Source organism: Chrysemys picta, chromosome 1 (assembly GCF_011386835.1).
Source record: "Chrysemys picta bellii isolate R12L10 chromosome 1, ASM1138683v2, whole genome shotgun sequence".
Classification (NCBI taxonomy): Eukaryota; Metazoa; Chordata; order Testudines; family Emydidae; genus Chrysemys; species Chrysemys picta.
The window spans coordinates 108,626,253-108,640,856 of NC_088791.1; the positions used below are offsets into that span (position 1 = coordinate 108,626,253).

The following is a 14,604-nucleotide window of genomic DNA, read 5'->3' on the forward strand; positions in this document are numbered from 1 at the left end:
AAGCTCGAGGGCTTGTCTGTCTCACCAAGACAAAAATTTGGTTCAGTAAAAGATAATCTCACCCATTATTTCCCTCTCCTCTTCAATCAGGTTGTCAAATGTAGAATCTGCATCTCTCCCAGCCATATGCTTATGCGGGGGATGCTAGCCCACTCCTCCTTAGACTAGTTTCTGCATAAATTCCATTCAAAGTCATCTGTTAGTCTTTAAGGTGCCACCAGACTCCTTGTTGTTTTTGTAGATACAGACTAACACGGCTACCCCCTGATATTCAAAGTCAAAGCCTGTTGGTAGAAAACCCATTGTTCCAGTTGAGAAGAGTCATTTGGTATTGATGGGTGATAATGGCTTGCTCATTCTTAGCCTTCTCCTCCCATCCCTTAGCATGATCACACAGCATCCAGAATAGACTGACCCTCCCAACACCACCTAGATATTTTAACCCAAGATGGAGGTGACAATGCGAAGTGGAGGTTACAGTCACTTGATGACATTCTCAAAACAACATGTCCCAGACAACTCCCCTCCCCCAGCTGTGTCACTAAACTAATTGGATTATGTTACATTCAGTGAGATCGGCAAGGAGATCTTTTGCTCAGCCAGAGACTTTCTGTGATCATGCTAACTAAAGGGAGTGAATAGGGAGAGGCACTGGGGAAGATAGGTTTCAGAGTAGCAGCCGTGTTAGTCTGTATCTGCAAAAAGAACAAAGAACAGGAGTACTTGTTGCACCTTAGAGACTAACAATTTGGTCATAAATCAATTTGATAACAAACTGTCTGTACTGGGCTATCTTGATTATCACTTCAAAAGTTTTTTTTTCTCTTACTTAATTGGCCTCTCAGAGTTGGTAAGACAACTCCCACCTGTTCATGCTCTGTGTGTGTGTGTGTATATATCTCCTCAATATATGTTCCACTCTGTATGCATCCGAAGAAGTGGGCTGTAGCCCACGAAAGCTTATGCTCTAATAAATTTGTTAGTCTCTAAGGTGCCACAAGTACTCCTGTTCTTTAAACTAATAAGATTACAGCAGGGTTTGCAAAAATGAAGGTTGCAGCAAGCCCTTACAAAATGGAGTAAGCGTTTTAAAATGGGGTTTGAATTACAATATGGCAAACAGTGAACAGAAGTTACACTATAGGCAAGTGTAATAAATGGTGAACAGAAGTTACAATACTGAAACAAGAACAGGAGTACTTGTGGCACCTTAGAGACTAACAAATTTATTAGAGCATACTGAAACAGTGCAAGTCTCAGTGATTTAAGCAGGAATTGGATTGATAGTGAAACTTACAAAGGCAGCTGACCCACTGAACAGCTATGGCTCTTAACAAGCATCTTAACTGTTAATTAGCCAGTTATTGGGGTAACCGGTTTTAAGAATGAATATTGTTTCATTCATAAAACTTTACTTATGAAGTTACATTAATAAAGTGAACCATTAAAAACAATTTCATTCATCAGTTCTACAAAATTGAATGTTTTATACAGTGCTCTAGTAGTTTCCCAGGTGCTGAGGTCAGGTGGACTGGTCTTTAGTTCCCCAGCACCTCCTTTTCCCCTTTTTAAGAAGGGCATAAAAGTTAGCTCTTTTCTAGTCTTCTGAAACCTCATCAATCATCTATGAGTTTTCAGATATTATTGCCAGTGGTTCTGAGATTTCTTCAGCTAATTCCTCCAGCCCTTGGGATGAATAGCATCCGCCCCTGCTGATTGAATTCATTCAAATTAGTCAGAAGATCTCTGACACATTCTTTACTTACATGGTGTCAAGTATCAGGGGGTAGCCGTGTTAGTCTGTATCTACAAAAACAACAAGGAGTCTGGTGGCACCTTAAAGACTAACAGATTTATTTGGGCATAAGCTTTCGTGAGTAAAAACCTCACTTCTTCGGCATGCCCTGGTCCCCAGGCTTTAAGCCCTGCGATCGCTGTAAACGACCTATGCCCGTCAGCGATCCACATACCAGCTGCCTACGGTGCTTAGACGAGGGGCACATAAGTGACAAGTGCCATATCTGCAAATCCTTTAAATCTAGGACGAAGAAGGCACACAAAACTCATCAAAGGGTGCTCCTAATGGAGTCGGCACTCACTCCGGCACCGGAGCAGCGGTCCGACTCTGCACCGAGCACAATGGCCTCCATGCGCAGTGCTCCACTGGCGCCGTCCATGAGCTGGCTCCGGTCATGAAGGCAAAGAAGAACGTGAAGGGATCATCTCCTACATCCTGCAAGGGAAAGGATGAGCCATGACCTGTGCCAGGCAGCTCAACGCACCCCCCAGCTCAAGTCAAGCGGTGCAGCCCATCCTGTACTTCACCTGCAACTCCAGATAGCAGTGCAGGTAACGACCGGCTTCAGGTGCCATCAACGCTTGAAGCCCTTCAAGCAGCTCAGGAGATCCTGACACTTCTGGTGCCGCTCTCACCGGCTCCAGTGGTACCCCGGTCTTGGGAAAAACCCACTTTGGGACCTATGTGTGTGTCCCCACCTCAGTGGCACCATTTCCCATCGAGAGGGATGTCCCACCTACGCTTGCCTGCGCGAAGCCGTCAACCCATGGGACGAGAGAGGCAGGCTCAGCGGAGCCCCCTTCAGCACAACAGCATGGAAAAGATTGTTATCATTCCTCAGGCGATACTTACCTCTCTGCGATAGTGGACTGACCACAGGACAGTCCTGGAAGGGGTTCCGTTCAACTCGACAACCCCCCTCACTCCATTGAATTGGTGTTGGATGCCTCAGAGCTCATCTCGGCGACCTCCAGACACAGGGGACGTGGTCCCCGGAGGAGGTGAAGTTGCACATAAACATCAAAGAGCTCTGAGCAGTCCGGCTGGCGTACAGAGTCTTCCTGCCCCACCTGTCGGGCAAGGTGGTATGAGTCCTGACAGACAACACAGCCTCGATGTTCTACATCTGCAGGCAAAGGGGAGCGTGCTCGTTGGCTCTCTGTCAAGAGGAACTCAAAATCCATCTGGAAGCTTATCACCTTCCCGTTGTCAAGAATATGCTGGCAGACCAGCTCAGCAGGGATTTCTCTCACCACGAGTGGTCGTTCCATCCAGAGTTAGCCTGCATGATCTTCCAAAGGTGGGGAACTTCCCAAGTGGACCCGTTCGCCACCAGACAGAACAAGAAATGCCACCGGTTCTGTTCTTGGCAAGGTCTGAGCAAAGGCTCCCTCTCCGAAGCCTTTCTCCTGCATGTGACATTCCCCTCTGGTGTTGTCTAGACTGGTGATCTGCTAGGTCACTCCAGTCCTTGCTTATGTTTTATTTATTTTGGTAACTAACTCTGACTTTTTGCCTGTCACTTAAAATCTACCTTTTATAGTCAATACATTTGTTTAACTGTTTATCTTTACCAGTAAGGTAGTATGAAGTGTGTGGCAAATCTACTCAGGTTTCGCAAAGGCTGTTGTATATCCACTTTCCATTGATGAAGTGGTGAACCAATTGATAAATCTGCACTGCCTGTCTTGAGCAGTGCAAGATGGTATATTCCTGAGGTACAGTGCTAGGAGCTGGGGGGGATTGGGCTCTGGTGCCTTTCTCTGTGTGATTCATGGGTGGCTCTGGGAGCATTCATGCAATCTAGCTGAGTGTGGGGTCTCCACATGCTGTTGTGCTGAGTGATGATAGCACCTGGAGGGGTATGCTGCTGGTCACTAGCAAGGCATTGTGAGAGACAGCCCAGGACGGAGAGAGTTAAGGGGTGGTCCCACAGTCCCAGGCTGCACGCCAGGGATCCCATCAGAGGATGTCTAAAGCAATGGTTCTCAACTAGGGATACGCGTATCCTTGGGCGTACACAGAGGTCTTCCAGGGGGTACATCAACTCATCTAGATATTTGCCTAAAGAAGTCAGTTCAAACTAAAATTTTGTACAGACAATGACTTGTTCTATATAACATACATTGATATGTAAATACAATATTTGTATTCCAATTGATTTATTTTATAATTATGTGGTAAAAAGGAGAAAGTAAGCAATTTTTTCAGTAATAGTATGCTGTTACACTTGTATTTTTGTGTGTGGTTTTTAAGCAAGTAGTTTTTAAGTGAGGTGTAATTTGGGGGTATGCAAGACAAATCAGACTCCTGAAAGGGGTATAGTAGTCTGGAAAGCTTCAGAGCCACTGATCTAAAGCAAAATTGCAGTGATCATGATATCAGCAAGTCACACGCAATTAATAGAAACCAGACTTCTGGGTTCACTTTTAGCCATAAACTTAAACTGGGCTTTTTAAATGCATTAGCAGGGGAGATCTCCCCATCCCTGTATTTTTATATGAAGAAAAATAAACTTTTTCTACCTATTATTTTGGATTGGAATGCTTGCGTGGTTAAAGTATGGTTGCCTGAAGCAGACCATATTACTCTTTCTAGGTAACCCAGAGTCCTTGTTCATTTAATACGCTTATTGATTCCCCTAATTTTTTGGGAAACCAACCAGACTTGAGCTATCTGAAAAGAAGATCTTGTGCTTTGAGGAAAACAACATATCTTAGCTGGATATCTCAGCTCTACACAAAGTTATTATCTCCACCTATGTTTCCCATTTTTCTTTGAGACCAGGGCCGGCTCCAGGCACCAGCCGAGTAAGCTGGTGCTTGGGGCGGGAGATTGAACGAGGCGGCATTCCACCCAATCTTAGGACCAGCTGCACGGCCGCTTTTTTTTTTTTTAGTGTGTGTTCCGCTCTGGCTGCCCTGTAGGGGGCAGCGCAGAGGATAGGAGCGCCCTGCAGCAAGTCCGGCAGGGCAGCCCGCGTCCTTCCCTCCCAGCCTACGGGAGCAGCGCGGAGCCCCCGAGCAGGGGGCGGGGCCGGAGGGGCCAAGTGGCAGCGCCCCACATAAGCCCTGGCCGCCCCCCTTCTTTCTCTCCCTCCGCTCCCTCCCCCTCCCCCACATCTGCAGCGCAGGGAGTCCCCCTGCACCGAGTCTGCGGCCACGCCGCAGGGTTTTTTTTTTGTTTTTTGCTTTGCCGTTTTTTGTCGCCCCTGGGTTGTGGTGTTTTTTTGGTGTTTTTTTTTTTGCTGGGGCAGCAATAAAGCCAGAGCCGGTCCTGTTTGAGACCACAGTCAGATTTCTCACCCATACTCCAAAACGACAAATACTGTAATACACACTAACAAAAGAGAAAAGATCGCTGTAAACCTTAGGAAAATTGCATTATTGGCACTTCCTCAAGAAAAAGAAAAAACCTCTTTCATCTACAACCGAGGACATACCCACTGATTTTATTTATAGAGAGTAATTAATTTCTCTCTATAAATTAAAGAGTGAATTTGAAGACACAAGTTGATTGTGTGTTTGAATTTAATAATACATAACATAATGAATGTATTAGTCTAATAACTCAGTTGAAGTTTTATTTAGGTACAACAATCAAGCAGTTCTTAATAGTGCACTATACATAATATAGAAATGAAACATACGTTCCAATCTGAGGCTGGGAAAATGATGGGCTGCTCACTTCACTAATAACTAACTTCCCCACACTCATCTCTTATACAGTGGTTTAGAAAAGAGAAAGTCCTTTCTCATACTTTGATTTTATTTTGAATCAATAAGACAGTAACATTTATAACTAATTTATCACTACAGGGACCATCTGTGATCAGAATTACTTCTTAATTCTTAGACATTAATTAATACATTAATCATTTGCTGTTACATTGATTATAGAACACACTTGCTATACCAAATGTTCCTGGTTCATTTGATCAATTACTAATCTTATCAATTACATTGCATTTTGAACATCCCCTATCAATTACACCATTTTGTCCATTACAACACCCATCTTAATAACAGGCCTCCCTTTATATACAATGAGTATTTACAGAAAAGAGACAAAGAAAATAACCTATTGACTGTGAAGCTCTTTTCTTGTATCTACTTTACAGTTGATAAACTAAAGACTTCAACCATCCATTGTTTTATGAATTACAAAAATATCTGTAACTGAGTCATTATGACAGAAATAATCTGTTAGAGTAATTCCTGATAAGCTAAAAGCATCTCTTGATAGATCATTATCTTATTAATCTTAGAAAACAACTGCCACATATTGGTTAACAGTAGTCTCTTTCTGGGCATATGGACTAGATCATTTAAAGTTCTGTTTAGGTTCAGCTCGAATACAAAGAATTATAAATACAAGGCATGCTGGGACTTTGGTTCACCTACAAAGAATAAAAAGGGTTATGGTCATTTGGTTCATTTACTAAGAAGTTAAATCAGTATAACCAGTTTTAAACCAATATAAGAGAGTTCAAACTCAAAAGTTGCAGTGGTTTAGCCAAACTGATTTGCTAAACCAGTGCAACTTCTGTGTGTACACATGCCCTTAGCTAAACCAATTTAACCCCAGAGTTATCTGATTTAATTGTGTGTTCTGGGGGCTTGCAGAGATTTAACCACTTAAAAATCAGTTCAGTTAAATCAGTGCAACTTTGCGAATGTAGACTAAGCCAAAAGCCCACACAGACACTAAGGGAAATAGGTAAACCAACTGTATGCAAAGTAAATACATTGGAAAATATTCTCTATTTGTGTTGTTTGTAAAAATAGTATGTAAAAATAATTCAGGCAGACTGTGACTTTTGAATTGACAGACTCATTTTTATAAAGAAGTGTTACACAATAAAATATTTTTGTAGATGAAAGCTTATTTACACAAGAATGACTTGCTTTATTTCTTCAATAGGAGTCAGAGCTCTGGCCTTGTCTTGCCCTTATTTACGTGAAGCCTCATTTAAAAGATGCTGCAATGTATCAGACAGTGGAGTTCTGGCTCTGGCGCTCAATTGCCATCTTCTACAAATAGTGAACTTAGGCAGCTGCTCAGGCATCACCGATGCATCCCTGCACGCGCTTGGACAGAACTGCAGATTTCTACACAGTGTGGATTTTTCATCTACTCAGGTAACTAAACGGCACCAATCAAAATATAAATGACAGTGACATAAATAAAATGAAGAGGTGAGTTTTATTAACTGCATTTTTGTTTTGCTGTGTTTTAGCAGGTTTTTAAGATTCAAAACGCCAAAGGCACATCTAGGTCCAAACACTATTTCCCAATGGAATGATATTAAATATCTTCTGTCTTTTGATAATATAAACATATTTTCTCCAAATATGAGTTACTACTAATGATATTGAGCCTGGAGTACAGCTGCATATTTTTCATTAAAGCCTAGCAGGTTTTTTATCTGCTGTTGGTGTTACTCTGTGCCATAGGAATATAACAGGGGTGGCCAACCTGTGGCTCCAGAGCCGCATGCGGCTCTTCAGAAGTTAATATGCGGCTCCTTACCTAGGCACTGATTCCGGGGCTGGAGCTATAGATGCTAACTTCCAATGTGCGCGGAGGTGCTCACTGCTCAACCCCCTGCTTTGCCCCAAGCCCTGCCCCCACTCCACCCCTTCCCCCAAGGCCCCTACCCCTTCCCCTGAGTCTGCCATGCCCTCGCTCCTCTCCCCCCCCCCATAGCTTCCTGCGCATGTGAAACAGCTGATTGCGGTGGGAGGGGGGAGTAGGCACTGATTGGTTGGGGGATGCTGGTAGGTGGGAGGAGCTGGGGCTGGGGAGCGGATGGGGGGCTGCTGACGAATTACTGTGGCTCTTTGGCAATGTACATTGGTAAATTCTGGCTTTTTCTCAGGCTCAGGTTGGCCACCCCTGGAATATAATCTTACACCAGTTAATTAAATTCCTGTGGCTAGAAGGACTAATTGGCCTGTGTGGGGGATAACATGCTGTATTGTATGAGTCATACAACCCATAAAAGCATAAGACAAACTATAAACTCCTGATAACTAATTTTTCATCTCTCAAGGTTCAGTCACCCTTGAAAGAAAGCGTAGTGTGCAAAACCAAAGGTCTGAGTGGCATTGTACACTGAGTCATCTGCTCGGGGTTTATGCATTATTAATAATATGATCAAGACAACGCTTAATCCTTGCCAGAGCTCGGCACGTCTAGGTTTGGCAGTTCATAGCCCCAGCACCTCTGGACTTGCTGCATCAGTTATGAAAGTAAAAAAATTCCTTAAGCCTCGGCACCTCTTTCATTACAAATTAAGCACTGGATTAAGCTGGGATTTTGGTCCTGTTTTGTGACTTTTTTTCTTCAAAATAATAAGTGTCCTGGCATTTTATGTTCCATGTAAAGCTAGTTTTTTCTTTTTTTCTTTTTCCTTTTTGAGAAGCTTCTTAGTGTCCTGAATCGTACAAGGCGTAGAGGAAGGCACTGTCTCAGACCCATGGAATTAACTCTCTAATTTAGACAGACCTCACCGTTGAAATGGTTCCTTTGGTGATTTTTTTCATTTAAAGGCTTGTGAAAGAAGTATGTGTTAAGGACAGGATTTGAAGGAGAAGAGGGTATTTGTCTGCTGCACAAGGAGGAGGAAATTTCCAATCGGGGGGAGCATGGAAAAATGCATGAAAACCCGAGTGGGAGAAGGAGTGGTTGGGATGGTGCCTTGGATGGATTTGTGGGAGAGAAGTGGGGATGAGGAAGAAATAAGGGTAGAGCTGTATGCAGGAATAGTGGAGAGCAGAGGTTTGCAAACTACAATGGGGTTCAGCTCTCCTGTGCGGCAAGGGAAGTGTCAGTTCCCTGATTTCCTGTCCTTCACCCTCTGCTGGAGCGAAGGGGAGAGAGCATCTCCTGGTCTGGCAATCAGACCAGTCCACCTCGCGCCTTAATTTGGTGGGCATGGTGCAGCTGCCAATCAGGGGGGAGAGAGAAGGAGTGGGAATCCACTGCTTCCTCCCCTCCCTCCCTCTGAGAGAGTCACCACATGAAAATAATTGGGTGAAGGCAGGGGAATACACTGTGCTGTCTGGGGAGTCGGGTGGGAAGCCTACACTGGGGGCTGCCTCAGAGACCGGGGGGGAAGGAGAGTGGTGACAGTTGACCCCTAATCTAAACTTAACTATAATTCATATGCTAGTAGGGTGACCAGATGTCCCAATTTTATAGGGACAGTCCCGATTTTTGGGTCTTTTTCTTATATAGGCTCCTATTACCCCCCACCCCCATCCCGATTTTTTACACTTGCTGTCTGGTCACAATATATGCTAGCGTGCTTAAGATAGTGGTAATAATAAAAGCCATTAAAGCTGTAATGCAATTAGGGATACACAAAACATATTTTATTTGAATAGGTTTTGCAAAACAAGTCCAAAGTAGTAGGTTTGGGGGGATTTTTGGTCTGTGTAACAGCATTGACTTATCGAGACCATTGGGAAATGTATTGACGCAAATAGCTTATGTAAGAAATAGGAACACTAATTATGGCCCCTCTGGAATACCAGATACAGGCAGGGAGCTGAGAGCTAACACAGATATGGACCTGGCTGTGTGGGGGATGAAAGGAAAAGGTGTATAAAAAGGATGTTTGCCCAACCTTCACTGGGCACTTTGGGTTGACAGGATAGTGTAAACTGGATCCTCATATCCCACTTGTGATGTACTCCACTGGCTATTTCCTTCTGTCTTTGTTTTCAGTGGTCTCCGGGGGCTTGCGAGTATGACAACACTAGGGACTGTTGTGTTATATGTATCACTTTTTGTGCAACTGGGTTAATACTCTTGCTTATTTGGATTTTAAATCAAGTCTTCATGTCTCTATTTATGTGACTCACCAGTCTCACTCTTAAAAGTTTCATGTAGCTGTCTGAGAAAAGGACCTGTTAGTGATTTATGCAGTTTGCACCCAAATTAATCAAAAGGCTACAGGACCCTGCTCTGGGGGCTGCCTCAGAGAGGAAGGTGGAAGACCTGCCTCAAATCAGTGAAGAGGGACAGCTACCCCTGGGGGAAGGAGGGGAATGTAAACACTTTCGCATGAGCTGTAGTCCACGAAAGCTTATGCTCTAATAAATTTGTTAGTCTCTAAGGTGCCACAAGTACTCCTGTTCTTTTCACGGGCTTGTGTGCAGGATAGAGGGGTAGCCTGTACTAGTAGATGGGGCCAGGTGGGTTGCCTCTTTGCAGGAGAGGGAAGGAGCCTGCACTGAGAGCGGAGGACATTTGCCAGACCCGTGGGGAAAGGAGGTGGCGGCATGGGAGTCAGAAAACCCATGCTAGGTAAATCATGGGAGGCCTGGGCATGCTTCTGATAGAACAGTCCGGTCAGCCTGAGAGAGAAAGAGAACATGTAGCGAGGAGAAGGGGCTGGGAGGAGGGAGAGATTCTGCCAAGGCACCCTGCTGCCTCAGAGAGAGCAGTGGATGGAGGGATCCTGTGCTTTGGGGAGGGGGAATCATTTGCTAGATCTGAATAAGAGGTGAGGCAAGGAGCCTGCAGTGGTTTTACAGTACAAGTTGCCATGTGATTTCCATTCCAAGGGGAGGGTGGGGGAGCCTTGTTATATCCAGATCATATTATACAAGTCAGATTGGTGTCCTAGTTGGCTGCTCACATCTAGGTTTGGAAAGTGTGAATTTCAGTTTGTGTTGTCTTTAGTAAACTATGGGGAGGCACAATTGGTTTTTGTTTTTCCTTAGCTTAAGAAGACTCACTATGACAAAGTTTGAGAACGCCTAGTGTAGAGCAAAGCCATAGACCAGAGACTTGAAAGTAAGAGGAAGTCACTGAAGGATTTAAAATAGGGGAGTGACATAGTCTGGGCAATGAAAGGGAGAGAGCTGCTTTTTGCTGCAGCATTTAGTGTGCAGACTGAAGGTGAAAACTGGAAATCTGAGTATGAGAAGTTGCAAGAGATGAGCAAACAATGCACAGGGTTTTAGTGGAAAGAATGGACAAGAAAGGTTGAAGAGGTTGTGGAGGAAGAATCAACAGGGTTTGTCAAAAGCCTGGATTTGGAGGGAGAAGAAAAGAGAGGAGTCAGACATGACAGCAAGATTTCAAGCCTTAGTGACTGGGGGATAGTGGAATTATGGACTGTGATAGGGCATGGAGGGGGAGGGGAGGATGTTGGGGGCAGAGAAAGATATGGAGTTCAGTCAACACTAATGTAAGGATTTCTTTATGTTGAGTTTGAGCAAGTCATGGAGTTGAAATCTGGGGGTAGGTCTACGCTACAGGGCTAAGTTGACCTAAGTAATGCTGCTCCAGCTATATGAATAACTGGAGTCGGCGTAGCTTAGGTCAACTTATTGCAGTGTCTACACCACGCTGGATCAATGGAAGAAACTCTCCCGTCGACTTATCTTATGCTTCTTGTTCCGGTAGAGTACTGGAGTTGAGAGGAGAGCGATCAGCACTCAATTTAGCGGGTCTTCACTAGACCTGCTAAATCAACCCCCGGTGGATTGATCTCTCTGTGTCGATCCACCGGTAAGTGGAGATAAGCCCTGAGATTTGAGACTAATCACAACAGGTTTTTATTTTAAATACCATTCTTATCTCCTTCAGTTTCACCAGAAGTAGAAAATCAGAAATCCTTCTGAACGTCTCTTCTAGTATCTTTATTAATATTGTTAGTGCCTGTTAGTAGATATTAACCATTTTAGTCCCCTTTTCCTTTTTGTGTTTTTAATTCTTGACATATTAACTATTCTCCCAAAATCTTTATGGTGTTAGCAAAAAGTGTGTTTGAACAATAAGGCAAGAGTGTTGGTTTATAACCTGAGAGTGACCTGTGTTTAGGAATTTCACATGATTATTAGACTGTACTTCGTTAAGACTGGTGCCTCCAAGTATGTGGTAAAATAGATGTCCAGGGAAGAAGTACCCTCAAACTAGTAAAAGTGTCAGCAGAAATAGAGAAAGAGAGAAGGTGGGTGAGGTAATAATCTTTAATTGGACCAACTTCTGTTGGTGAGAGAGACCAGCTTTTCTTCAGGTCTGGGAAATGTTTCTCCTCATCTCTCTAATATCCTGGGACTGACATGGCTACAACTCCTCTTCCTCTTTAACGTTCATTGACTCAGTATAAGGAAACAATTAGCTTTCGTTTATCACAGGTCAAAACTGTTAAAGAGGATAGTTCTTGGGAATGGTTTCGATAACTTTTAAAATAATATAGACACTTTCAGATCTGAAATTCTTTCACAAGCTTTCAAAGTGCTGAATCATTTCTGGGTTTGTCTTCACATGTAGCTCTTTAGAAGAAGACTACTATACCAATGGGAGTCAGTGTAGTTAATCCACCTCCTCAAGAGGCAGTTGCTATGTTGATGAAAGAAGCTCTCCTGTTGACATAACCTCCCATGTACACAGTGCTAAGCTGGTATAACTAAATTGTTCAGTGATGTGGATTTTTCATACCCCTGAGCAACATAGTTATACTGATATATGTCTGAAGTGTAAACCTGGCCTCAATCTTGGGAAAGCTGTGACAGAAAAAAATGTGTCAGTGGAGCTCCCTCACAAATGCTGCTGCCATGAAAGCTAGGGATTTGTGCTTTCTCTGGCTTCTCTTCAAGTTTCTGCCAAGCAAAGGTAATTCAAAAAGGCTAACAAGCCTGCAGTTGCATGGGACCCTGAGTCAGAGACAAGTTGAAATATGAGACTGTTTGTGTTCCAGTGCTGTGTGATATTAAGTAGGAGCTGAGCCCTACTGATTGAGAGCTGTCTGAAGATAATAATTTGTCCCATCAGGTATAAGGAGAATTACCAGCAATTTTCCCACTATTTGTCTAGCATAAGTGCAGCTCCATTCATTTCTCAGTGATGGAAGCACTAACAAAGACTAGAACTACTAGTGCAGGAAGTGAAACCAGATATTCTAGGGGTAACAGAAACAGGGCGGAATAGTAACCGTGACTGGAGTATATAGGTATTGAAGGGTACGTGCTGTTCAGGAAAGACAGTGGTGAAGGTAAAGGCAGTGGTGAGCTGGAGCCGGTTCCCACCAGTTCGCAAGAACCGGTTGTTAAATTTAGAAGCCGGTGTAGAACCAGCTGTTAAAGGTGCGGGTGGGTGGGCAAACAACTCCGGTCCGTGGGCCACATCCAGCCTGCAGGACCGTCCTGTCCCCTGCCTGAGCTCCCAGCTGGGGAGGCCGACGCTCCCCTGGCCCCTCCCCCGCTTCCCCTTTTCCCCCCCCCCCCCGCCACAAAGCCTCAGAGTGCCGAGCCGCTGGTGCCAGCACTCTGGGCAGCTCAGCTCCTGCCGCTTTGAGCGGCAAGGTAAGGGGAGAGGGCTGCGAGCTCCAGCGGGCCGCGCGGCATGACCCAACATCCTTACATGCTGCCCTGAGCAGCATGGTAAGGGGGCAGGCCGGGGCTGGGAGGAGGGGTTGGATAAGGCAAGGGCCGGGCAGGGAGCAGTTGGAGAGGGCGGAGATTCTGTGGGGGCGGTCAGGGACTGGGGAAGGAGGGGGTTGGGTAGGCGTGGGAGTTCCGGGGGTCTGTCAGGGTGGTGGTGGATGGGGTCGGGGCAGTCAGGGGACAGGGAGCGGGGCGAGTTGGGTAGGGGCAGAGGTGAAAGTACGCCGGTACGCCCCGGTTCGGCGTACCGGCAAGAGCCAATGCGCCATACTGGGGTGGCCTGGCTTCCCAAGGGGGCAATTTAAAGGGCCTGGGGCTCCCAGCAGGGGCTGGAGCCCCAGGCCCTTTAAATTGCCACCAGAGTCCCACTGCTGGAGCCCTGGGGTAGGGCTGCGGGGCCCTGGGAGCTATTTAAAAAGTCCGGGGCTCCCACTGCTTCTACCGTCCTGGCCCTTTAAATAGCTGCCAGAGCCCCGCCGCCACTACTCCAGGGCTCCGGCGGCTATTTAAAGGGCTGGGGCTCCAGCTGCCTCTGCCGCCCCGGTCCTTTAAATAGCCGCTGGAGCCCCGCCGCTTCCCCAGGGCTCCGGCAGCTATTTAAAGGGCCGGGGCGGTAGAAAGGGGAGCCGCGGGCCCTTTAAATAGCCCCCAGAGCCCCGGGCTGCTGCTGCTACCCCAGTGGCGGAGGGGGAGGAGAAACTTGCGGGTTCTGAGGGGGGCAGTTGGGGGCAGGACGTGGGTTGGAGTCGGACAGGTGGGTGGGTGGGTGGGGAGACAAGTACGTGGGGCTTGTACTCACCACGCGGTTCCCTACCAGGTCTTCGGCGGCACTTTGGCGGCGAGTCCTTCATCCTGAGCGAGTGAAGGACCCGCCGCTGAAAACCCGAAGCGAGTGGACCCGGTAGGGAACCGGTTCTTAGGATTTTGGGAGCTCAGCACTGAGTAAAGATGATGCAGTAACTTTGTATATTAATGATGAGGTAGACTGTAAAGAAAGAAGAAGTGATGGAATGGATAAAAAGGAACTCTATTTGGATCAAAATTACTTTGGGGAGACAGGTAACAGAGGTTGCACTGGGATAGTGCTTGTGGTCTGCTAAAGGCCCCTAGGATCCAATTTGGATATGAAGAGAGACCTAGTTAATATTTTTATGAAATAAATACAGCTGGGAATTGTGTGATTATGGGAGATTAATTTCTCAGATATAGACTGGAGGGCAAGTGCTACTTCTAATGGTAGGGCCCAGATAGTCCTGCATGTGATAGTTGACAGATTTCTTCACCACATAGTCACTGAACCTATTTTAGATTTAGTATTGATAAGTAGTGAGGACTTCATAAAAGATGGGACACTAGATGGGAAAGGCTCCAAGTTACTACAGATAATTCTTTCCCAGGTGT

The 14,604-nt window shown here is 45.5% G+C and overlaps 1 protein-coding gene across 9 annotated transcripts in view; it reads left to right on the forward strand.

The window, feature by feature from the left end:
* Nucleotides 1–14,604, forward strand: part of AMN1 (antagonist of mitotic exit network 1 homolog) — an 88,461-nt gene that overhangs the window by 49,925 nt on the left and 23,932 nt on the right. For all 9 annotated transcript variants that reach the window (XR_010592414.1, XM_065566395.1, XM_042846566.2 and 6 more), the window contains one exon: nt 6,722–6,939. Coding sequence is in view for 8 of the 9 variants with exons in the window: in XM_065566395.1 (XP_065422467.1) it covers nt 6,722–6,939 (218 nt within the window). In the remaining variant the exon portion in view is untranslated. The remainder of the gene's footprint in view (nt 1–6,721; nt 6,940–14,604) is intronic.